This window comes from Schistocerca nitens, chromosome 8, assembly GCF_023898315.1.
Source record: "Schistocerca nitens isolate TAMUIC-IGC-003100 chromosome 8, iqSchNite1.1, whole genome shotgun sequence".
In the NCBI taxonomy this organism is placed as follows: Eukaryota; Metazoa; Arthropoda; class Insecta; order Orthoptera; family Acrididae; genus Schistocerca; species Schistocerca nitens.
Window position 1 is genome coordinate 472,179,369 of NC_064621.1, and position 25,917 is coordinate 472,205,285.

The 25,917-nt window shown below is 38.9% G+C and overlaps 1 protein-coding gene across 1 annotated transcript in view; it reads right to left on the reverse strand.

The window, feature by feature from the left end:
• Positions 1–1,035: 1,035 nt before the first annotated feature.
• The window catches only part of LOC126199202 (bumetanide-sensitive sodium-(potassium)-chloride cotransporter), a 316,749-nt gene continuing 291,867 nt past the window's right edge, over positions 1,036–25,917 (reverse strand). Inside the window, exons 15-20 of the mRNA XM_049935981.1 lie at positions 20,288–20,414; positions 15,963–16,072; positions 15,136–15,250; positions 6,504–6,628; positions 3,411–3,528; positions 1,036–2,114 (exon numbers count right to left, since the gene is read on the reverse strand). Coding sequence (XP_049791938.1) covers positions 1,979–2,114; positions 3,411–3,528; positions 6,504–6,628; positions 15,136–15,250; positions 15,963–16,072; positions 20,288–20,414 — 731 coding nt within the window. The 3' untranslated portion in view covers positions 1,036–1,978. The remainder of the gene's footprint in view (positions 2,115–3,410; positions 3,529–6,503; positions 6,629–15,135; positions 15,251–15,962; positions 16,073–20,287; positions 20,415–25,917) is intronic.

The window sequence follows — 25,917 nt, forward strand, 5'->3', positions numbered from 1 at the left end:
ACCTACTAGGTCCTCTGCTGCCTTCACTACTTCATCTCTCAAAGCTACCCATTCTTCTTCTACTGTATTTCTTTCCCCCATTCCTGACAATTGTTCCCTTATGCTTTCCCTGAAACTCTGCACAACCTTTGGTTTAGTCAGTTTATCTAGGTCCCATCTCCTTAAATTCCCACCTTTTTGCAGTTTCTTCAGTTTTAATCTGCAGTTCATAACCAATAGATTATGATCAAAGTCCACATCTGCCCCTGGAAATGTCTTAGAATTTAAAACCTGGTTCCTAAATCTCTGTCTTACCATTATGTAATCTATCTGAAACCTGTCAGTATCTCCAGGCTTCTTCCATGTATACAACCTTCTTTTATGATTCTTGAACCAAGTGTTAGCTATGATTAAGTTGTGCGCTTTGCAAAATTCTATCAGGTGGCTTCCTCTTTCATTTCTTAGCCCAAATCCATATTCACCTACTATGTTTCCTTCTCTCCCTTTTCCTACTACCGAATTCCAGTCACCCATGACTATTAAATTTTCGTCTCCCTTCACTATCTGAATAATTTCTATTATTTAGCAACTATCCTTTTCATTATATTGTTACATTCCATCCTGGATTTTACATTGGTTGTTTGATTTACCAACTAATAGTATTTTAAATCTTTGCTAAATATGTTAAAAGGTGAGTTGAGAGGATTCTCCAACCTAAATTTATTTTTTGTAAGCTGTAATATGTTGTCTTGAGAGAATTTGAAGCACTGTGCTACATAACCAAAAGAACAAGAAATATTATACATAATTTGCGTAAGCTGATCAACTGAAAATTATCACTTTCTATAAGTATACACGTTTTCTGGCTGAAACAAATCTTAAATATTTGTTCAGTGTTCAGATGTTACAGTTGTTATCACTATGATGGTTTGAATTTGTGAGAAATGAAAACATATTTCAATCTGTGAAAGTGTTAATTAGTTGAGAACTATGAGAACTAATTGTAACAATAATATGATCATATATTAAAAATAAACATTTTATTTCTGTGTTTTGTACATTTAAACTAGGAAATGTCTTTTTGGACAAAGTCTCATCTTTGGTGTTTCACATACACATAAGCATGTCTTATTTCAACGTTTCACTCAGTTTTCAGAACTTTTAACATAAATGGTGAATTACAGGCAAATAGGAAGTTCAGCCTATTGTCTATTTAGAGAGCTGTTAACTGCTAAAACTGCTGTAACAGCTTCCATTACAAATGCAAGCAAGCAATTGTTGATAAGCATTATCTATGCCAGTTTACAAAAATATGTTATAGCTATTTAGCATATCATATTAATATAATCTCAGATGTACATTCAAGAACAACCGCTTGTAGAGCTTAAGTGATTTCTACGAACAACTATGTTTGTAATTATTAATAATGTATACAAAAGTCCTTGGGACAGCTCTTCATTACATAAGAGATATAAATTCCATTTTTTTCCCCCTCTGATAGTAACAGCAGCCAAAATCTGCCTCAGAACCACACATTAGTTGGGTTTGCTCTTATGTTCCAAAACAGCACATTATTGCTAGGCTGCATACATACATGGTTGATTTGTCACTTGTCTCATTATGACTCATGAAAAAGTAACTATAAGAGTGAGAGTGCTTTACAGTATATGTAATGTATGATACTTCAGGCAACACTGAATCACATATGTAAACTACCCCACCTTTACAAAGTTTCAAATAATTTCATTTTTTATATGAATAATATATGATACTGCACTTTTCCTAAGAAATAAATAATGATAATCTCACATGTTTGTATTTGAGTAAGATGAATAATGGACTAGCACAAAAAAGTGCCCAACTGGATGAATATCAGCATCTTACAAGAGCAGTTCTCACACTAACAATATAATACCATTAGTGTAAAAACATAATACAGGAAGTAACACAAATCTTCTTCCTGTTGTGAAAATTATATTTTGAATTATGAAGTCCAGTACTAAGAATAAAAAGTCAGAACTGAAGTGTGGTTTCCTCTCACTAGTAGGAATGGTGGCATGTCCTTTGTAAGTACTTCAAGCCATGCCATATAGAGAGGTGCAGACACCACACCCACTCTTGGCATTGGCAGAGACCTGAAATGCAAGAACAAATTGATTGTAAATATGTCCGACTTGTTGTTCATGTAAAAGATATGTTTTCATGAAATAAATATGATCTCTCATTCATATAGCTGAAAATAAATTAACGTCACAGTAACTTCCTGTCAGATTAAAACTGATGGCATGTATTTTGGCCCAGAGCTCATTACTAACTGTAATGCTATTGCACTTTTTGATGCTGTTCTGTCATAATAATTACTTGAATAGTTCTAGGGTATGTGGTTGGGTGCTGTCATAACTATGTAATATTTCAGTGAACAGAATCCAACACTACAGCTGGAAACATTTCAAGTTTTCATATCCTTATTTACTCATCATTCTCACTGAGTAAAAGTTGTATACACTTGAACAGTAACTGGAACGTATTTAACATAATTACACCACAGATCATATCCAAGAAATTAAAACTTTTAATTTCCATTTTCTGTTGCTCAACTTACATTATAATTTCAAGTTCTTTCTTAATATTTCTTCATATCAAGGAAACAGAAATTCCAGGACAGAAATACTACACAAAAATGAAGGTAGGCAACACCTCACATCTAGATGACTAATGCATGACTCATAGATACACATAATGAGAATTCACTACAACAAACAAACACACACACACACACACACACACACACACACACACACACACAGAGAGAGAGAGAGAGAGAGAGAGAGAGAGAGAGAGAGAGAGAGAGAGAGAGAGTCTGCATGGGGGGTGGGGGGGCTGCAGGTGGGCACATATGCATGTGCACTGAAACTGCTAGAGAGATCAGAAACAGTACCATGAATCAGCTGGCAGTGTGTGTTAACATGCCGTTCTTTGTCTTAATTTTAATGTTTATTCAAATTGGTATTCAGCTTGAGTTTTTTTTATGCCTTGCTGAAGCTGTCTTAAATTCCGTGGCTGTTCTCAGATAAAACACTGTCAACTGGGGTTGAACAGAAATGCTGGAATTTATACAAAATGGCAGTTTAATCAAGCAATAGCTAAATTCTGATTAAAAATTCTCTGAATTTGTTATCGTTTACTGTTTCATATATCTTAATTTGCTATGAGTACATTGTCTACTACGTATATGAATAGTACTTAGTACTCATACTGCACTGAATACATACGCAGTAGTCTGTATTGTTAAAAACTAATCACACTGTGTAATAAATTAAATGACTGTATATCTGAAGGATATGGGGAAGGGGTACATTATTGGAAATTTCGTTAAATAATAATAATAATAATAATAATAATAATAATAATAATAATAATAATACACTTACATGACAACAAGTGATGCATCATGGGAATGTTTTAAGAGCATTTCACGTAGTCTAAGTTGACGGTAAGTTTTTTCTTCTTGTGCTGCCAAGTCTTCTTCAGTCATGCCACTGTGAGATGCTGCAATAATGAGCAATATCTTAAGATATAAAACTTGTAGCTGTGTTGTGTCTTTGAAGTCTGAGAAACACTTGAAAATTAAAGTCTGTTATGAAGCTATAGTTTGGCAATTTCTTAACATCAAAGTTTACGAAAAATGTGTTGTACAAAATAAAAGTAGTATGAAGTCATCAGTTTAAGGAGGGTACATAGTAGGAAACAAAGATTAGGCACCAAGAGATTGCCCTTATTGAAAAGAAATGAACATAAAACTATTGTTCTGTTCTGACAAGTCCTTGTAACTTACAATTTTTTCATTTTCCTCTGGAAAACATTCATAGAATTGGTTAAATTTATGAGAGTTTTCATCTGGGTCCTCCTCAGCCATTGTATAATACTGATTACTGTCCACACGGTCATTTCCAAATGTATAATGGCTGATTGTATTAATATCTATTGCCATGAGACAGTTTCTTCAAATAATACAACCACTGTGCTTAACAACAGAACATCAATTACATGAATCTGGAAAAATCAGTGGTGGCCGAACAGAGCCTTATGGACAAGCACAAGATATTTTTGGAGCTGATATGTGTTCTGTCTCGTGTCTCACATGAATGGGACTACATCATCTGGGAGGCCATGGAAATTACAATTTGATTTAACTTCTGTAATTGAAACATAGGCTACATACTCAGCATTGCGTGGAAATTGGCACTAGCTGCTGAGTACTCTCCACATGTTACATCATGACGAGAACTGTAATGCTATGCATTGAAGTATCATCACGTAATCTGTGGTTCTAGAGGGCCCCTCTGTGCCATTTGTATTTGTGAATCTATGCAACAGTTGATTTCTTTACTTACAACAGAGGATATTGTTGAATGCTTGGTATTTTATCAAACTAAGAATAGTACATTTTAGTTGTTGCAGGAATGGTGACAGAACTGTTTTGACAAGGCCAAGACCAACATTGCATTAAACTGATATTTGGACAAAAGTGCTTCATGTGCTCTAATCAGTAGTTGAGGGAAAGGATGCCGTCCTATAGTGCCATTGATGAGTCCAGTTTGTGGGAGAGTTTGCAGCAACAGAAACAGTGAGTGAAAATTAATATCTCATGAATTCTTAAATATAATTTAAAAATGCAAAAGGAACCACCTACAGGGTAGAAATGGCCAACAACAGGAAAGAAGAAGCAAATGGTAGAAGGGAGAAACCAAGGAACGAAAATCTTAAAACAAAAGTTACAAAATATAAAATAGAGATAGTAAACACTAAAACAATGGCTGAAACAATAGTTAGTTAGGTAGTAGATGCAGGGCAGAGCAGTGCAGTGCAGTGCATTGTAGTGCAGTGAAGCAGACCACGACTGTTGTGATATAGATCATACTCTGCAGCATGGTATTGCATATTACCAATACAAAAAATCATTGTATGTTCATTTATCCACACTGAAAGCTTTGCTGTTGTCATGCAGATGTAGAAAGCCAGACAGTGATTGCACTTCAGCTAGTATGATACACATTATCTTATATGTGACCAAATCTAACCAGCAACCGCATTATTTTTTTAAAACCTAATTCTTCTTCCTCCCCTTAATTAGTTACATACTTGTCAAATAACTGTTGTAACCCTATACTTCTGATGGGCAAATCACAATCAAATCAAGTGTTGAACTATGGGCACCAAGCTGCCTTGGTGTTACGACACTTGTAATTTAGTGGCCATCACTCCCTGTTCTTGTTCCCTATACATTGATAGTTCCATCACCTGGGCATTTGGTGAAGCGGAACTAGCTATATTGTTCACTCAGAAGATAAATTAATCTTGTTCATTAATGAACCTTGTATATCTCCTTCAGTGTTGACATCCATCTCACTGACAGACATTTCCATACTTCAGTACACGTAAAATGTACCAACAAATGACAGTACTTGCTCTTCAAAAGTGTCTATTCTTTTTCAACTGAAATAATCACTCTTACATACCTTCAGATTTACAGTAAGCATATTTGTTAGGACACTAATTAGCTGCGCCAAGGTATTCATCTCTCATGATTATCAGACCAGCCTTGTTCACAAGAGGATTTTTATCCACTCATACTACTAATGGTTTATCTCCAAGAGAACAAAGAAATTCATCTGTTGTCATACAATAATATACTCTGGAATACATTAAACAACTTCTTCACCTGAGATTAGATTTGTCTGAATGAGTTCTTCCCACAATAGCCACTGGAACTTATCTGTACAATTTCTGCTCTTCTCAACCTACTTACCAGACCTGTGCTCTCCTCCTATTCTCTTGCCACATGATTTATATTCTGATTAATGGCCCCCACTTAAAATATGCCCTGTGCACTCTCCTACCATCACCTAATCTAGGTCCATAAGAGCAATTACATCACAGGAACAGATACTTAATAACTAAGAAAGAAACAGTGTTAATGTAAGAATGAAAATAATCTTTGATGTGAGAATCACTAGCTTTTTTTTTGTACGTTGTTATCCTACTTGTATATTTTTATGTTAATGTTCTTACAGTTCTATTAAAATTGTAATGTCTAAGTGACAAGTAAATTCAATTATAAATTTTCATGTACATTTATTTTAAATTGTTATGTTTATTGACAAGTCCTATGTCATTTTGATGATGTAGTACAAGGACACTAATAAATTGAATTGAATGTACCGCATTATGTGCAACCACAGTTGAACTTTCTAAATCAACCTATTGGTCTCTAAGCTGTCAATAATAGTCTACAGTGATGGGACAGCAGTGGAAGTAAGTACATTGACTTATTCTGAACTCTGGATGACTTTCATTGTATTAAATGTTGTTAACTTTTTTACATTTTATGAATACGTCTTATAACCAAAAATAAATCTTGGAGAAGGCAGTACTCTTATGAATGTGGTAGTTTCTTGAGAAAAGAATTTCATAACAGCAAAATAAGAAGCTGCACAAAAATATTTTGGAAACAGTGTACATACCTTTCAGACCTTCAATTAATTTTTCAAAAAATGCCAGTGTATCAGGCTGTGGCTTTTCTGTAATGCCAGAGACCATTGTGAGACTGGAATACTCAATACGGAACTTGGTCAACAAGTTTGCCATACTGAAATGAAAGAGAGTAATGCTGAGTTTTATAACAAGCATGTAACACATTGAAAATAAAATACTGTCTAATTTTTGTATCACCTATATGTATCCACACTTAAAATTTCTGCTCTCTAGGTATTGATAAATTTCCATGTAACTATGTTTGTTACTTAGGCATAACAACACATTGTGTTCACTATTATTAAATATTAACTGTAGTGTATACAAATTTACTTTTATTAGTTGACCCATATTTCCATATTTTTTGTAAACAAATATGAGCATGAAATGTTTGGGCGGCAGTAGTAAAGTTTTATCACTACACAAAAAATAGCTCCATTCTGCTACCTCAGAGAGAAACAGTCTCCAGTTGATGTTGTTGTAGCAAAGGCACAGCAGGCTATTAACAGGAACCATTGGTTCCAAAGAAAATATGAAAGACGGTAAATGTCCTGCTGTTAGGTAGTAGTCATGAAAGAGGTGTAGTTTATTTGTTACAGCAAGAATTATAAAGCAAATATCAGGCCACCAAATTGTTCAACCAAGTGCATGTCTTAGACAAGTAGTAGATGATACAGGTGTGTGTGTAAAGCGTATGGAAAAGAGAATCCTGATATGATGGTACGTGGGACAGGAAACAGTTCTGACAGCATGAGGGCTACAGTATAAAGAGAGAGAGACCTGGTAAACTTACAAAAAACATACAAATATTTCGTCGTTTGTTCATGTTCATGTTTTGTTCATGTTTTGATTACAGATCGGTGGGTCACGTCAATAGAAAGTTAGAAAGAATTCTAAGCTGTATACTCTGGTCAGCCAGAACACTATGACCACTGACCTGCTATCAATATAAACCCATACAGGTGATAGCAGCATTACCTGGCGAGGATGAGTCTGCGGTCCTTGTATAGAATGGGGAAAGTGCACAATCTACCTGAGTTTGATCAAGGGCAGAGTGTGATGGCCCAGAGGCTTGGCACAAGCATTTCAGAATCTGCACAACTGGTTGGGTGTTCGAGGAGTGTTGTTGTGATTGTCTTCAACAACTGGTGAAGCGAAGGTGATACCACGTCCAGACGCCATGGGGTTGGATGGCCACCTGTCATTACAGATGTCCGATGTCATAGGCTGGGCAGACATAAAACAGGACAAGTGGCAAACTGTGGTGGAATTAACATCAGACTTTAATGCTGGGCAGAGTACAAGTGTGTCTGAACACACAGTGCCCTGTAGTCTCCTAACGATGGGCCTTCCCATGCATGTGCTAATGTTAACACCACAACTTCGGCAACTACTACTGAAATGGGGCATGATCACTGGTGCTTGACATTGGGCTAGTGACAGAGCATTGCATAGTCCAATGAATCCTGAAATCTGTCATCTTCCAGGGGAACAGTTCCTTGACACATGTAATGCTGGGTAGGACAAGCTGGCGGTGGCTCTGTTATGCTCTGGGGAACATTCACGAAGGCATCCATGGGTCCAGGGGATCTCATGCAAGGCACCATGAAGGCCAATGACGTACACTGGTTGCAGACCACATACACCCCTTCATGACGATCTTGTTTCCTGAAGGCAGTGGAATTTTTCAGCAAGATGATGCACCCTGTCACAAGGCCCTAAACATGATTGAAGAACACAGTGGCAAGTTTCAGTTGATGTGCTTCCCCCCCCCCCCCCCCCCCCCCCCAACTCGCCAGATCTGAACCAGATTGAACACATACGGGATGTGACTGAACGTGACATCAGAGCTCTTCATCCCCCACCCTCCCTCTCCCCCGAATTTACAGGAATTAGGTGACTTGTGGATGTGGATGTGGTGCCAGGTTCCTCCAGTGACCTACCACAGCCACATTGCTTCCATACCATGATGCATCATCACTGTTATCCACGCCGAAGGTGGACATAACCGGCTATTAGGTAGGTGGTCATAGTGTTCTGGCTGATCAGTGTATATTATGTATTAACATTTGTAATTAAATAAGTTATGTATTAAAACTTCATACATAAATTATATGAACTTGTACTCTACCTTTGTGACAATATTACATTTCCAAAGTCATCATTTGATGATGATATGGAAAAAAAGGACTGCTTCTGTCAGTTACAACATTGACATGTTTGGTTGCTATTGATACTTTTGACAGGTGGCGTTTTACAACTCATTAGAAACAATTAAGGGGATGGGGAAGAGAGGACTACCACTATTGGGCATATCCCTTTGGGCACTGCTGTGAGGGCAGCCCATTGTGTAGAGTAAACTCAAATTTCAGGCTATTAATATTAAAGTAATTATAATGATAAATGTTGGCAAAAAGGTCAAAGTAAATATATTGCACAAAAATATTATATGTTAATAAAATGAAATCAATGAATTCATTAGCCTAAAAATTCTGTTGATATAATATGTACATCTGAGTATCATTTGACCATTACAATAGGGATGCTGAAAATGATTGGATATAACTTAGCATCATGTTACTGTAGTTCAGGTATGAAGAAAGGAGGAGCCACCTCTTACGTCAAGAAGTGATACAGTCATAGAAACACTGATACCCCTTGATTTTACAGATATAGCTTAATATTCTTGAGGTTATTGTCTGACACTACTTAATCTATTTGCAAGATGCACTAAGGAAGTTACTTGTATGTATCTTAATGAAGTAAATAAATGAGTCACAGCCAGGCAGAACGAAAAGACTGTCACAAATAAAGCTTTCAGCTTGTAAGGCCTTCATCAAAAATAGACTGCAATGGCAGTGTGGCTACAGCTCTCTGAGACTTCAGTCATGTGTGTGAGCTGCATTTGTGTGTGTGTCATCTATTTTTGATGAAGGCCTTATGCACCAAAAGCTTTATTTGTGACAGTGTTTTTGTTATGCCTATCTGTGACTCAGCATCTCCACAATATGGTGAGTGGCAACTTTCCTTTTCATAATATTGTTACATTCCGTCCTGGATTTTCCATTGTTTGAAGTAAATAAATGTTCTAGAATGTTTGCAGAGTCTGTATTTAATTTGTGTTTCAGAATGTAGCATATCAGACACTATTACTAGGTGCATCATCCTCGTCATCATCATTATCGCCATCATCATCATCATCATTTCTGGTGAAAACTGTTCCATTTCATGCAGAATCATTTGCAAGATTACACTCAACATACACCTTAACTTAGAAGTGATATGGCTACAAGGAACATATAAAGATTAAGGATATTTAAATGTGATAACTTTGCAAAGAAATTGAAAATGTCCCATTTATTATCTCAAAATTGAAACTAAAGTCAAAGGTTACTGTCTGTAAAGTGAGAGTGGGAATGGTGATCCCTCTACTTTTTTAAAAATAGGTCAACACAATGTGCAAAAAAGTGAAGTTACATCAATGATATGTGAAAATTTTGGAAACAGTGTGCATTTTATCGTCAAGAAAATGTCTGTGAAATAGATTTTCAGTTTTTAGGGACAGTCAAAGGAGAGGCATAGCAAACATTTTAAAAAGTATTTTTTAAAAAGTAATTTAAGCTTTGATGAGATCTTTGGCATCACGAACTCCATTTTTACAAATTTTCTCCCTCGTTATTACTTTCACAATATGAATGTGCAAGAGCGAAGCTCACTGTCTGAATAAAGGTTGTGACAATAATGACATCATGTTCTGTTAAGCATAAAACATCTGAATTGTCTTTTGTGGATCAATTAAGAGAAATGTTATTTGGCTATGGAGAGTCCTTGGTGGAATATAAACAATGGAAGAAGTACAGATAAGAGCTCACCATATAGTTGCATTGAGTGGTCAGTAAGCAAATAAACAAGACTGAAAATGTTGCCAAGCTTTCAGTTGATGTCCTCCTTCAGAGCTAATTAATATTTTTTTCAACACTAAACTAAGCCACTAAAGTGTGCCAGTCTTACTCTTTGCTATTATTATAATATAATTCATATAAATAACTACTCAGGAATATTGCAGTTTATGTAAAAACATATTCTACAAGGGGCAATGGTTAACAAATTTTCACTTTAATTTTATTTAATTTTCTGTACTCTGTCCATGTGCAATACTCCCCATTTTTCTTTTTTTCAGCTGCAACCTGCTTAACATATTCAGATTGATTTGGTTCAATTACTCCTTGATCAAGTCACACATGGACTTCATTGTCAATATTTCTCTCTCTTCTGATGACAGTCTTTTCAATCTCTTATATGTTGGTTGTTATTTCACAACAATTTTCATTCTGACATCTGTGGTTTACACCTTTGTTGCAATGTAATTAGTTTCTAAATCTTCAGTATGTTCTTTTTTTTGCCACTAACAGTATCTAACTCTTGTTTGTTTGCTGTACAGAGACACATGAAGAGAGCTTCCACATTTGAGAGCTTCCACATTTAGCTTCCTAATAGTAATTCTAACCTTGTTTATTGAAACTTCAACTTGTTTACGAAGACCACTCATGACTAGAAAATCTACATTCACACTATCTTCAGAAATAACACAAGTAAGTATTTCATTTTTATCGTTATCAGCCTCAACAATACCTGAGGAGAGAGAACGTTTTTCCTAAGCCCTGGCAGTATTACATCTTTATCCTGCAGTCTTGGAGCATCCAAAGCCTCATAAACATCTTTTCATAATAATTAAAGCTGTCTTCGGCACTCAATGAGCATCTTCATCTCTCGCATACATATTTAGACAGTTTTAGATTTACATCAGCGCTCTTCTTACCAATTTTTACATGCATTTTCACCTTTTGCTTTTTTTTCTTCTTTTCTTTCACGCATTGAGATTGCAAAATCTGTTACTCTTGTGGTTGAAATCACTTTAATTGTGGCTGCTGGCAATGCAGTTTGGATCCAAAGCTGCACTTTTGATGTTTGTGCTACTTGAGTTTTTAGCATATTTATTACTGTAGTTTCTGAAATACCAATTGCTGTAACTTCTTTTCAGTGACTTCATAGCACTTTTTTGATGCCTCATTCTTTCCCTTAAACTCATTCACATTTCCCGCTCTGTGAAATAGAAGTATTGTGCCTGAATTGTCTTCTCTCTCATTCATCAGATACTGTTAGAGCAAATGTTTATTAGAATCAGCATGGCTGATACTCTCATCCCTTACAAGAAAAGACTCTTGAATCAAGAGATTCTTCCTATTTCTTGTTCTTTAGAAATTACTGTTTGTATATCTCTGCAACTGAGCTTCAGGTCGGATTTCTCTTTCAAAGCTGTTTTCAGTGCAACCCACAATGTATAAATCTTCTCTTCTTCCTTTTCTTTTGTCTTTATCCTAACCTACACACGTTTGACATGCTTATTATTACATTTAGCATCGTCAGGGATGGCCAGAAATCCTTCTTGTCGCCATCCCTTAACTGCACAGGATGGAATTTGTGTACTCCAAATGTCTGCATGTTGTGTCATTCAGATGAAAATGTACGAACATTATCTAAATTGTTTGCAAATCATATAATAGAGGTGGGCTGGATATAAGCTATGTATTCACCTGTTTGGGTGTGGGAAACCCCCAGAAAACCACATTCAAGGTAGCCGGCACACTGGCCCTCATCATTAATATGCCAGGCGGATTCTATCTGAGACTGATGCACCTGCCCAAATCCTAGAAATGGTGTGCTAACATGCATGACAACCTGGAGAGTTAATGTAAGAATCTTCTTGTCTTGCATCAAGAGCTTAGTTAAACCTTCAAGAATTTTTGTTTGTTTGCAACTACAAGAACTTGCAACTGGTTCCAGCCCTCTAACAATACTGTTTCCTTGAAATTCAAGATCCAATTTTTGACTAGATATTTTTCACTGACTTGGCACACCCATTGTCATGAAACAACAGAAAATTTGCATTGATCAAGTGGACTCAGTGAGAATTATGCTCGACTTTTATCATCTGCTACTGATTTGGAATTTTTTTCGTCTTTTTCTCCACAAAATTCAGTTTTTTATCATCACCCTTTTGGACTGGATCACCACCACTATCACCACCCCCATCGCCATCATAATCCTCTTCACATTCTATGTAACTATTAATTTTCAATAAAGATTTATTATGTTGGACAAAACAATAAAAAATGTCAGTGGTCATTGCAGTTTTGTCCCATAATCTATGCACAATAAATTGCACATTTCTCCTAACCCTGTTTCTGAAAATGACTCTGAATAAATGTTGTCTTAGTACAAGTTTATTAGTTTTTACTGAAAAGTAAAGCCACAAATTCTCTGACACATTCTTGGGTATTTTCTGTAATTTGGAACTTTCAAAAATTAACCTACATAAAAATTGAATGGCTTTAACTGGCCTCATAGGCTATATTTTTATCTGATTTTCCATGTTTGTGGAGCAATTCCTTTACTTGATATATTATCAGCATGATTCTCCTCTCAACAATTTTGCAAAATAGCGCAAATGAATGTATTATGAATTTTCAGAAATATTGCATAGATACACTTGTCATTATGAGTTACAAGTTGGTCTTCCATGTTATAACTTGTTTTATCTAATAGCTTTTTTTATTCAATATTTTGCTCTTCTTTCATCATCATGTCTAAAATTATTGTTCTGCTACTACTGATAACTATCAATATGCGAACCTTTGTGGTAGATCCAAAATAAAAAGAATCATATCACATTACACCATTGCAGGCAAAATTGATGCTCAATAAAACTCATTGTACATAGACAGCCAAAAATTTGTCACCATTGTTCAGATGATTGTGGCAGAGCCCCAGAAATGTCTAGGAATAATTCCAGCTTTCACACAAACTACACTCCTGGAAATGGAAAAAAGAACACATTGACACCGGTGTGTCAGACCCACCATACTTGCTCCGGACACTGCGAGAGGGCTGTACAAGCAATGATCACACGCACGGCACAGCGGACACACCAGGAACCGCGGTGTTGGCCGTCGAATGGCGCTAGCTGCGCAGCATTTGTGCACCGCCGCCGTCAGTGTCAGCCAGTTTGCCGTGGCATACGGAGCTCCATCGCAGTCTTTAACACTGGTAGCATGCCGCGACAGCGTGGACGTGAACCGTATGTGCAGTTGACGGACTTTGAGCGAGGGCGTATAGTGGGCATGCAGGAGGCCGGGTGGACGTACCGCCGAATTGCTCAACACGTGGGGCGTGAGGTCTCCACAGTACATCGATGTTGTCGCCAGTGGTCGGCGGAATGTGCACGTGCCCGTCGACCTGGGACCGGACCGCAGCGACGCACGGATGCACGCCAAGACCGTAGGATCCTACGCAGTGCCGTAGGGGACCGCACCGCCACTTCCCAGCAAATTAGGGACACTGTTGCTCCTGGGGTATCGGCGAGGACCATTCGCAACCGTCTCCATGAAGCTGGGCTACGGTCCCGCACACCGTTAGGCCGTCTTCCGCTCACGCCCCAACATCGTGCAGACCGCCTCCAGTGGTGTCGCGACAGGCATGAATGGAGGGACGAATGGAGACGTGTCGTCTTCAGCGATGAGAGTCGCTTCTGCCTTGGTACCAATGATGGTCGTATGCGTGTTTGGTGCCGTGCAGGTGAGCGCCACAATCAGGACTGCATACGACCGAGGCACACAGGGCCAACACCCGGCATCATGGTGTGGGGAGCGATCTCCTACACTGGCCGTACACCACTGGTGATCGTCGAGGGGACACTGAATAGTGCACGGTACATCCAAACCGTCATCGAACCCATCGTTCTACCATTCCTAGACCGGCAAGGGAACTTGCCGTTCCAACAGGACAATGCACGTCCGCATGTATCCCGTGCCACCCAACGTGCTCTAGAAGGTGTAAGTCAACTACCCTGGCCAGCAAGATCTCCGGATCTGTCCCCCATTGAGCATGTTTGGGACTGGATGAAGCGTCGTCTCACGCGGTCTGCACGTCCAGCACGAACGCTGGTCCAACTGAGGTGCCAGGTGGAAATGGCATGGCAAGCCATTCCACAGGACTACATCCAGCATCTCTACGATCGTCTCCATGGGAGAATAGCAGCCTGCATTGCTGCGAAAGGTGGATATACACTGTACTAGTGCCGACATTGTGCATGCTCTGTTGCCTGTGTCTATGTGCCTGTGGTTCTGTCAGTGTGATCATGTGATGTATCTGACCCCAGGAATGTGTCAATAAAGTTTCCCCTTCCTGGGACAATGAATTCACGGTGTTCTTATTTCAATTTCCAGGAGTGTATTTATTATTACCACAGTTGCAAACTATGACAAATAAAACAAAAGAACAGGAAAATGTAGCGCACATCTTTACCACGAACATACCAACTCAACTTGACATCATTTGGCTTCTCTGGTGTGCCAAATGGGTCACCAGCAGGAAAATCTTTGGCTGTTTATCCTCCCTCTAACTCTCACAATAATACATTCATTAACAGCCTAGTCAACTACTTTATTCATATGTATTCTATGAAAGTATTTTGTGACTGTAATTAACAGCTCCCACATTCAGGGTGTATGGAACTCATATATAATAAATAAATAAATAAAAACTGCTGCAAAGAGAACCTACTTTTTTTGCTCAAGGTCAAGATCATTTTTGTGATTGGCAAGGGCAAACACCCTCAACCTACAGCTTGACCAGTTGCTTCTTGTGCTGATTATGTATGGCAGCAGGATTGTAAGACCTAAGAGCAAGAATGAAAATTTTATTACAAATCTGCACCTCTAAAATTTTTAAAATATTGAGTTACATCTAATGATAAGCATTGTAAGAAAAAATTCATTAAAAAAAGCTGTCTGGCTTATTTACAAACATGCCAGTAAGGATGTGAAAAGAAGCAAATGTAAATTATGGAAAATATCTCTAAAATCCAGTCTCCCTGTGTAGTAATATCAGTCAAGAATGGGATTTTAAAATCTCAAGAAAGATGAAAAGATCTGCTTATTGAACTAACTGAAAATAAAAGTTAAACTTTATGTGGAAGAATAGTAGTATAGATGAAAGAAAATGCTACAGCTTCTGACAGAGAGATTAAGCTGCCTCAACAAAAGTGCATAAACTTCACTATTGAAAGCCGGGAAGCTCCAATAAGTATTGGCCAACTGTAACTAATTAATTATTTCATGAAAACACCCTGAAGTAGCATCTAGAATAGAACACTGAAAGAACATAAGTAGTGAAATAACTGATATATATTTATCTACACTGGGAGACCGCAACTCCAAAGAGCCAAGCAAAAGAGCAGCCAAAACACGATTTATGATTATGCATGTAGACAAAAGATTTATTTGTTTTGAATGGAAGCCAGTGAGTTATGTACATTGGTTTGCAGTATCTTTGAAATAAATCACTCTGCTGTTTAAATGCTTGAAGAGATAATTCAACATCTGACTTACCTCCGTCATCATACAGCCACCATACATCAATTGTGCCCTTTGGTTGCTTTGTGTCAAATTTGGTCATGCTGGTGAGTAGGTCAAGTGGGATTTCCTTGCCACTGTCTGACCTAAAACAAATACATCGGTGCATGTTTATTTCAGAAATAAAGATATAATTTTAGTAGCTAAAACTCTATTTTCAGGTTATTGAGAAGAAGTCAACAATATAGGGAGCATTCACCTAACAGTTAAAGGTTGTGCCACTGAAACACCAATACTTATTTTCAAACAATGATGTATAAGTATATTTTTCAGTAAATAATACAGCTGAATTAAGTGGTTGACAAATTAGGTATAACTACTGTACTGACTGTACTTATGGAGAGAAACAATGTATTAAACAATGGAAAATCCAGGATGGAATCTTAACAGTATTATGAAAAAGACAGCTGCTACTCACCATATAGTGGAGATGCTGAGTCGCACATAGACACAATAAAATGGCAGAAAGTGAGCTTTCAGCCAACAAGGCTTTTGTCAAAAATAGACAAAAAACACGCACACGTGATCACAATCTCTGGCAGCTGGAGTTGGACTGTGAGCAGCAGCACATGATGGAAGAGGCAGCTGGGTGGCGGGGGTGAGGAGGAGGCTGGGGCAGAGGGAGTGGGGGGGGGGGGGGGGAGAGATAGCAGGGTAAGGGTGGGGAACTGTAAAGTGTTGCTTGTGGGAGTGAGCAGGGATGAGATGGAGAGATGGTTGAGGAAAAGGAGAGATGTAAAAGGACTGGGTGCACTGGTGAAATAGAGGGCTGGGTACTTCTGGAACGGGAACAGGGAAGGGGCTAGGGGGGTAAGGACAATGACTAACGAAGATTGAGGCCAGGAGGGTTACAGGAATGTAGGGTATATTGCAGGAAGAGTTCCCACCTGTGCAATTCAGAAAAGCTGTTGTTGGTGGGAAGGATCCAATGGCACAGGCTGTGTAGCAGTCACTGAAATGAAGAATGTCATGTTGGCTGGTGTGCTCAACAACAGGGTGATCCAGCTGTTTCTTGGCCACAGTTTGTTGGTGGCCATTCATGCAGACAGCCAGCTTGTTGGTTGTGTTGCCTACATAGAATTTAGCACAGTGGTTGCATGTTAACTTGTAGATCACATGACTTATTCCACAGGTAGCCCTGCATTTGATGGGATAGGTGAAGTTTTTTAGCAGATTGGAGTAGGTGGTGGTGGGAGGATGTATGGGACAGGTCTTGCACCTACATCTGTTACAGGGATATGAGCCATGAGGCTAGGGGTTGGGAGCAGGAGTTGTGTAGAGCTGGACAAGGATATTGTGCTGGTTCAGTGGGAGGTGGAATACGACTATGGCAGGGGAGAGTTTAGTAGGTAGGACAAAGCTCATTTCAGGGCATGACAAGAGGTAGTTGAAGCTCTGGTGGAGAATATAACTCAGTTGCTCCAGTTCTTGGTGGTGCTGAATCACAAGAGGAATGCTTCTCTGTGGCCAGACAGTGGGACTTTGGGAGGTGGTGGGTAACTGGAAAGACAAGGCACAGGAGATTTGATTTGCAGCATGCTGCCCAGTGCGATATTCTTCATTTCAATGACTGCTTTGCAGCCTTTGCCTTCTGAATCCTCCCCACTAACATCAGTTTTTTTGAACTGTGTAGGTGGGAACTCTCCCTCTCCCTGCAATATACCCTACATTCTCGTAACCCTCCTGGCCTCAACCTTCATTAATCATTGTCATCATCCATCTAGCCCCTTACCTGTTCCCATTCCAGCACTACAGAGCCCTCTATTCCACCAATGCACCCAGTCTTTTTTATTTCTTTCCTTCTCCACTACCCCCCACCCCTTCCCCTAATCACCATATAACACCCAGACTGGATCTAGCTGCCCCACCCTCTCTCCACATCATCCCTGCTCACTCCCACAATCAGCAATTTACCATCTACCACTCTTACCCTGCTAGCTCTCTCCCTCCCTGTCGCAGCATCCTCCGTACCCCCACAACCCAATTGCCTCTCCCATCATGTACTGCTGCTTGCAGTCTGTTGTCAGCTGCCAAAGACTGTTGTCATAAGTGTGAGTTGTGTGTGTGTTTTTTGTTTTTGTCTATTTTTGAAAGCTCACTTTCTTACAGTCTTTTTGTTGTATGTATCTGCAACTCAGTGCCTCCGCTATTTGATGAGTAGCAATTGTCCTTTTAATAAGAGTGAAACAATGTATTAATTCCACAAAGATGTAGTAAAATCTTCATGTATTTGTCACACTAGTTCCCAATATATTAATGATGTTTTGTAAGGCATGATACCCTCTTTTCATCTTCTGGTCAGAAGATGCACTGCAGATTGACAAAACATTTATAGAAATGATTAATCTAACTCAGTGATGGGAATAATTTACTTTATTCATTTCATTTTTTCATTAGACGATTTATTTTCCAGGACACACTTCAGGGATGTGGAACACAGGTCAAGGCATACATTAACAGCAAGAATCAACTATTAGAAACTGACATTGACCAATACCAAATTTATATGTACTGTTTATGTTTGTTGAGGTAAAAATGACATAATAAAATTGAAGTGGCTGGCAGAAGAAAGTGCTAGGGCTCAGTTTAGTTCAGACTTGTCTGATAACTTCATCGGTTGTGTTTTTGAAGCACCACTTGATGATAATAAATTGTTCCCTATGTACTGCTAGAAAGCACTGTGTACTATATAAACTGCTTTATCTTGTATTAATGTTCTTTTATATCAATCTAACCAAACATGTAATGTGTAATAACTCTGTATATGCTCTTTTGGATTAGCATTTTTTCTTTTGCAGGCCTCTTCAGTTACCACAAAAACTGCTGCTTACTCAATTATAGTGAGTAGCAGCTGTTTATATACAACTGTGTGTAACTTTCATATTATTAAACATTTAATAAGGGGGAACAGTTATTTAAAATATATCAAATGGAATGTGAATTTAATCATATTGGGGACATGAATACAGTTAATAGTGAATGTGGGGAACAACAAAGAATGGCAAAGTTTGGTGCAGACAGATAAAATGAGACAAGTGAAAAATTAAATTGTGTGGTTGACATGAGTTAAGCCATTGCAAATATGCTTTTAGATGACTCTTGAAGAAGAAAGTGTAAACTAAATGTAAACTGAAAATAACAACAATATAGAAAAGATACATTGCTACTCACCTCATAGAAGAGGCACTGAGTTGCAGACAGGCCCGATGAGAAAGATTTAAGAGAAAGTCTTTCCTCAGAAGTAAAACTCTCACTTATTCACACAACAACAACAACAATAATAACAATAACAACAACAACAACTTACAAACATAGCTACTGTCTCTGGGCATTAGGCAGGGAGGACAGGGACAAGGTTGGGACTAGTAGTGTTACAGAAACAAAGAATTTATTGTAGGGAGAGTTCCTACTGGCACAATTCAGAAAAGCTGGTGTTGGTGGAAAGAATACAGATGGCATAAGCTGTGTAGCAATCATTCAAATAAGCACTTTATGCTGGGTGACATGTTCTGCAACTGGGTGCTCCAGCTATCTCTTGGCCACAGTTTGGTGGTGGCCATTCATGTGGACAGACAGCTTGTGAGTTGTCATACCCACATAAAATGTGGTCCAGTAGTTGCAGCTAAGTTCATAAATCATATGAATGCTGCATTTGAAAGGGCAGGAGATGCCAGTTGCTGGACTCTAGCAGATGATAGTGGGAAGATGCATGGGACAAAAAATGCAGTCTACCTCAGTGCAATGAAAAGTGACAGGTAAACCACATCCCACTGACTACTTCTGATTTTCATCTACCCTTGAGGCAATGCATTATTGAAAAATGGGTGCTGAGCAAGGCAAACCACACACTTTATAGTCATTCTATCACCACACACTTTATAGTCATTCTATCGTATGACAACATCTAGTTCAAAATTTTCAAATAATTTTGAAAGACATAATTTTTTTTTTAATGTAACATCAGAGATGTTGCTATTGTTAGTTTAAGGAACAGTCCATTTTGAGAACAGGGTGCACATACTAGACTACCAGAAGTGAAACCCTTCTCGCAATCTAGCAACATAGCCAGAGACAACAGGATAGGTTTCAGAATTCCATCAACTGTCCCATAACATCCACAAGGGTACAAGAGTCCACTAGGAGTTCAGAAAAGAGCTAGTCTTATACTTTGAAAACTAGTGAAAATGATGTTTCCACTATTAAGCTGTGATAGAACCCTTTTTGGAGATCAAACATACAACAACTTAAAATTTGTGGCTTTGACATTAAATGTATTTAGTTATTTTTTGGTATCAACTTACAAAGCAGTAGCAAACTGTGATGCTAGGTTCCTTTTCTTCGATTTGAGTACAGAGCGTGGGCTGTGGTTGTTGACATTAAAACGGCGGTTTGGTGTGATGCTGTCAGTTGGCAGATAAGCTGTGGAGTCTGCAACACATGATAAAGCAAATTATTTCATTGGTTTCCATCGATTGTGTGGGACTTTGAATGGAAATAACATTTGTGGACTATGAGATAGCAGGAATTTCTACCCTCTATTAAAAAATAAATTGTCTGCCTTATCTCTTACACTAACTCAAACAGGATGCCTGAAAAGTATTTACCACTCTAATAAACTGAAATATACAATATAATTTCCTTCTTAGTTTCAATCATCATGGCTGCTGGCCTTTACTTACTTTTGGGAGGCAAAATTTCAATACTGACAATACATGTATACAAAAGTACATAATATTTCTGGAGGCTAGGATGATTTATGAACTTTTATTTGTGTCTATTCACAGTAGTGAATTTGTGCATCCTGTAGTTACCATATTCAGACACCCTTTTGGAAAGTGACCAATATGATTTACTGAAGTCAGCATCATTATGGCTTTCTGTAAATTTTTCTAAAGCTATACTCACTGACAAAAAAACTGAAGCACCCAGAAGACATGGTTAGAGTCAATGGAACTTCATGCATTTACACACTATCAGCAGGTATATAAATAATCAGGGTTGCAATTCTCTGTAACAGGTACTACAGCCACGAGAGTGAGTTGTTGTTGGTATTTACTGTTGCTACCAGGACTGATAGGGCATATAAGGGACATGAACGGTGTCAGACATTGAGTGGTCACTGTGAAGGACATGAAGATGCTGCATACTTATATGAGACAGCATTATCAGTGCTTGAAAGAGTTTGAACAGGGCCTTATTGTTGGTCTCCATTAGGTCAGCTGCCTAATTTGTGCAATATCCAGATTTGTGGGGCATTCGGATGTGACAGCGGCCCATTGTTGGGTTGAATGGGAACATGATGGATGGCACACTCGTCAACAAGATTCCAGCTGACCACATCTGACTACTGCTAGGGATGATCAATGTATAGTGTACCAGGCACATTGTACCCACTTCACACCTGTGTCTGCCATCCAAGAACAAGGTACGGACTTCCTGCAAAATGCTGCATCATCCCACACCTTTGGATGGAGCAAGCACCAACCAGACTAGAAAATGTGTATCCTATGTGTAGGCTGGCATTTAAACCACAACAGAAAATTGCTGCATTTGGAGTGGTGCTGTAACTGGGAATAATGGACAGCTAATGAGTGGAGTTGCACTGTATTGTGTTCACTGGTGAATCATGGTTTTGCACTACCCCAGTGAGCACCAGTGGTGTCCTGGTGAGAGGTCCTTTTCTTCCACTATTTTTGGCAAGGCACAGCAGTGTTACTCCTGACATCATAGTGTGGGGAGCCATCGAGTATGACTTTAATTCACATCTGGTAATGACTGAGGGAGCTCTGATGGCATAATGGTACATCATGGACATCCTATGTCCTTGTGTATTACCTACCTCTCATGTGACAATATCATGGTGCCATTTTGCAAAAGGAAAATGCATGTTCACACATAGCAAATGTCCCTATGAACTGTCTGTATGATGTTGAATTTGTTCTGTGGCCAGTAAAATCCTCAAATATGTCCCCAAAAGAACATGTGTGGGGGCAACTTGGACATTATTTTCATCCTGGTGCCAGTATCCAGGATATTAAGGACCAGTTACAACACATTGAGTGAGATGGGGCAGTTGTTAGCACACTTGACTCGCATCCGGGAGGACAATGGTTCATCCTGATTTATGTTTTCTGTGATTTAGGGAAATAATTTCAGACAAATGCTGATATAGTTTCTTTGAAAGGGCATGACTGAATTGCTTCCAAATCTGACAGGACAGATGGCCTTGCTGTTTGGTTCCCTTCCCCCCAAATCAACCAGCCAGTTACAACAGTTGTGTGCCAGCTTGCCTCAGAAGAAAATACAGTACTTTATGACACCATTCCCAACTGAATCAGTGCATGCATCCTGGCCAGGTGAGGTGCAACGTCATACTGCTAAATGGACTCATACTGCTAAGTTCTTTGTAAATTTGACTTGATTTCATGATCACTGAAATAACATCACATACCCTCTCAGCCAATGAAGTATCATTTTGTTTCCTCCTCCACTTCTGGGTGCTTCATGCTTTTTGTCAGGCAGTGTGTTTGAGTGCATTCAAGACATTATCTCTTTTAATCCATTAAGTAAATTCCACGAACAAAACAGCATATCATGACCTTACAACCAGTTATTGATTACATTGCTACATTCCTCCCTTTTAATGTAAGCTAAAAGAATTAACTTTTAAAGCTATGAGAAAATCTAAAAATTAGAAAACTAGACACCTACAGGGTGTTTCAAAAATGACCGGTATATTTGAAACGGCAATAAAAACTAAACGAGCAGTGATAGAAATACACCGTTTGTTGCAATATGCTTGGGACAACAGTACATTTTCAGGCAGACAAACTTTCGAAATTACAGTAGTTACAATTTTCAACAACAGATGGCGCTGCGGTCTTGGAAACTCTATAGTACGATATTTTCCACATATCCACCATGCGTAGCAATAATATGGCGTAGTCTCTGAATGAAATTACCCGAAACCTTTGACAACGTGTCTGATGGAATGGCTTCACATGCAGATGAGATGTACTGCTTCAGCTGTTCAATTGTTTCTGGATTCTGGCGGTACACCAGGTCTTTCAAGTGTCCCCACAGAAAGAAGTCACAGGGGTTCATGTCTGGCGAATAGGGAGGCCAATCCACGCCGCCTCCTGTATGTTTCAGATAGCCCAAAGCAATCACACGATCATCGAAATATTCATTCAGGAAATTAAAGACGTCGGCCGTGCGATGTGGCCGGGCACCATCTTGCATAAACCACGAGGTGTTCGCAGTGTCATCTAAGGCAGTTTGTACCGCCACAAATTCACGAAGAATGTCCAGATAGCATGATGCAGTAATCGTTTCAGATCTGAAAAATGTGCCAGTGATTCCTTTGGAAGAAATGGCGGCCCAGACCAGTACTTTTTGAGGATGCAGGGACGATGGGACTGCAACATGGGGCTTTTCGGTTCCCAATATGCACCAGTTCTGTTTATTGACGAAGCCGTCCAGGTAAAAATAAGCTTCGTCAGTAAACCAAATGCTGCCCACATGCATATCGCCATCATCAATCCTGTGCACTATATCGTTAGCGAATGTCTCTCGTGCAGCAATGGTAGCGGCGCTGAGGGGTTGCCGCGTTTGAATTTTGTATGGATAGAGGTGTAAACTCTGGTGAATGAGACGATACGTGGACGTTGGCGTCATTTGGACCGCAGCTGCAACACGGCGAACGGAAACCCGAGGCCGCTGTTGGGTCACCTGCTGCACTAGCTGCGCGTTGCCCTCTGTGGTTGCCGTACGCGGTCGCCCTACCTTTCCAGCACGTTCATCCGTCACGTTCCCAGTCTGTTGAAATTTTTCAAACAGATCCTTTATTGTATCGCTTTTCGGTCCTTTGGTTACATTAAACCTCCGTTGAAAACTTCGTCTTGTTGCAACAACACTGTGTTCTAGGCGGTGGAATTCCAACACCAGAAAAATCCTCTGTTCTAAGGAATAAACCATGTTGTCTACAGCACACTTGCACGTTGTGAACAGCACACGCTTACAGCAGAAAGACGACGTACAGAATGGCGCACCCACAGACTGCGTTGTCTTCTATATCTTTCACATCACTTGCAGCGCCATCTGTTGTTGAAAATTGTAACTACTGTAATTTCGAAAGTTTGTCCGCCTGAAAATGTACTGTTGTCCCAAGCATATTGCAACAAACGGTGTATTTCTATCGCTGCTCATTTAGTTTTTATTGCCGTTTCAAATATACCGGTCATTTTTGAAACACCCTGTATCTGATAGGATGTGGCAGATTATTAACACCAGTGTGCAAATAATGAACCCATTCATACTAAATGAAGTGCACAACACCAGGAAAGATGAGAAAGTGCCAGATGAATAGTGGCCAGGATGCCAGCAACATTGACTGCACACACAAAATGAAATGTGTGAATTCCAAGACTGTCACTCTTTGGTAAGTCATCATAACTAATGTTGCCCAACTCTGTCCTCCAATGCACTACATTATTGAGGACATCATCCACCACCACATGCTGGCAGTACAGTGAGTGCATAACTTACAACTCCCTATCATGTTTCTTAAAATATTAGCATCAGTCGATATCACCTCTATCACAATAAGGAAGATTTAAATGGATTTTTGTTGTATATTGTGATGGGGACAAGAAATGGGTTGATCGCTACACCCCAGAGACAAAGTCTGTCTCTGTGGAATGAACATATCCAAGTTTCTAGGTTCCCCTGGCAAGAAGATCAAACAAACCTTATGTTCCAGAATGATCATGTTGGCTGTTCTTTCAGATGGCCTGGGGATTATGCTACTCAAAGCCTTACATAAATGGGTGTCGAATTCCCAGCAATATTGCAGTGTGCTGTAAATTGAAAGCTGCTATTTGACAACAGAGATGGAGACTGTTGTTCTGCACACTGCAGCAATATCTGGTCTTATTCAAGCATTCAGTGGGAAAGTGTGAATCATTTTCTGCAAATTCTTGTTCTTGTGGCTGCTGACTTATTAGTGTCCAACAATCAAAGGGGGACTTTGTGGTTGAGTGATTACCAATCCCAGACTTCTGGCAGAATACATGTTTATTTATGTGGTAAACTCATCAAGAAATTGAACCTATGCCTTTATTCAGTTGGATTTGGACAGAATATGAAACTGATACCGATTAGAACTAGCACTTAATCTAGAAAAAAGTGAAGGTGTGCATTTCATGAAACATAAAAATGTCTTGTGCTTTGACTGTAGGTTAGTGAGTCACATCTGTGGTCTTGTCACACAAATATCTACAATTGGATTTATGAAGTGAAACAATCATATAGGTGAATCATAAATCATGCATAAAGCAAATGGTGGGCTTCTGTTTATTGCTGTTCATGGTAAGATACTAGGAAACTAGAATTTCTCTCCAAGAGAGGTTTTCAATAAAATATTTGTGTAGTCCATGGTGGACTAATTATCAAGTATGGAATCAACACTAGGTGTGATTAAAAAAGGACATCAAATCCATACAAAGAAGAGCAGTGAGAATGATGAAAAGTCTGTTTGCCTTATGGGAGAGAGTAGCGTAACTGACAGGCAGTCAATACGGCACTTTCATACGTAATTTAAAAAGGCTAAGCACATTTTTTTTTAGAATGGAATCTACAAATTTTCTTTAGTCACATTTGCTGTACATCATTCCCACAGATGCCATGAAAATAAAGTAGACTGATTACAGCTCATACAGAGGCACACAACCAGCCACTCTCCCCACTCTGCATGCATGAATGAAGCTAGAAGAAACTCAATATATGACAACATAAAGTTCTCCTGTCACTTACTTTACAGGCATTAAAGAGTAAGCACCTTTGTCACAAAATGTATATGAAAAAGAGATTGGTGATGTTAGTAATGAGCTATTTGTCATAGCATACATTTTTAGTCCTTGAACTGTGTACT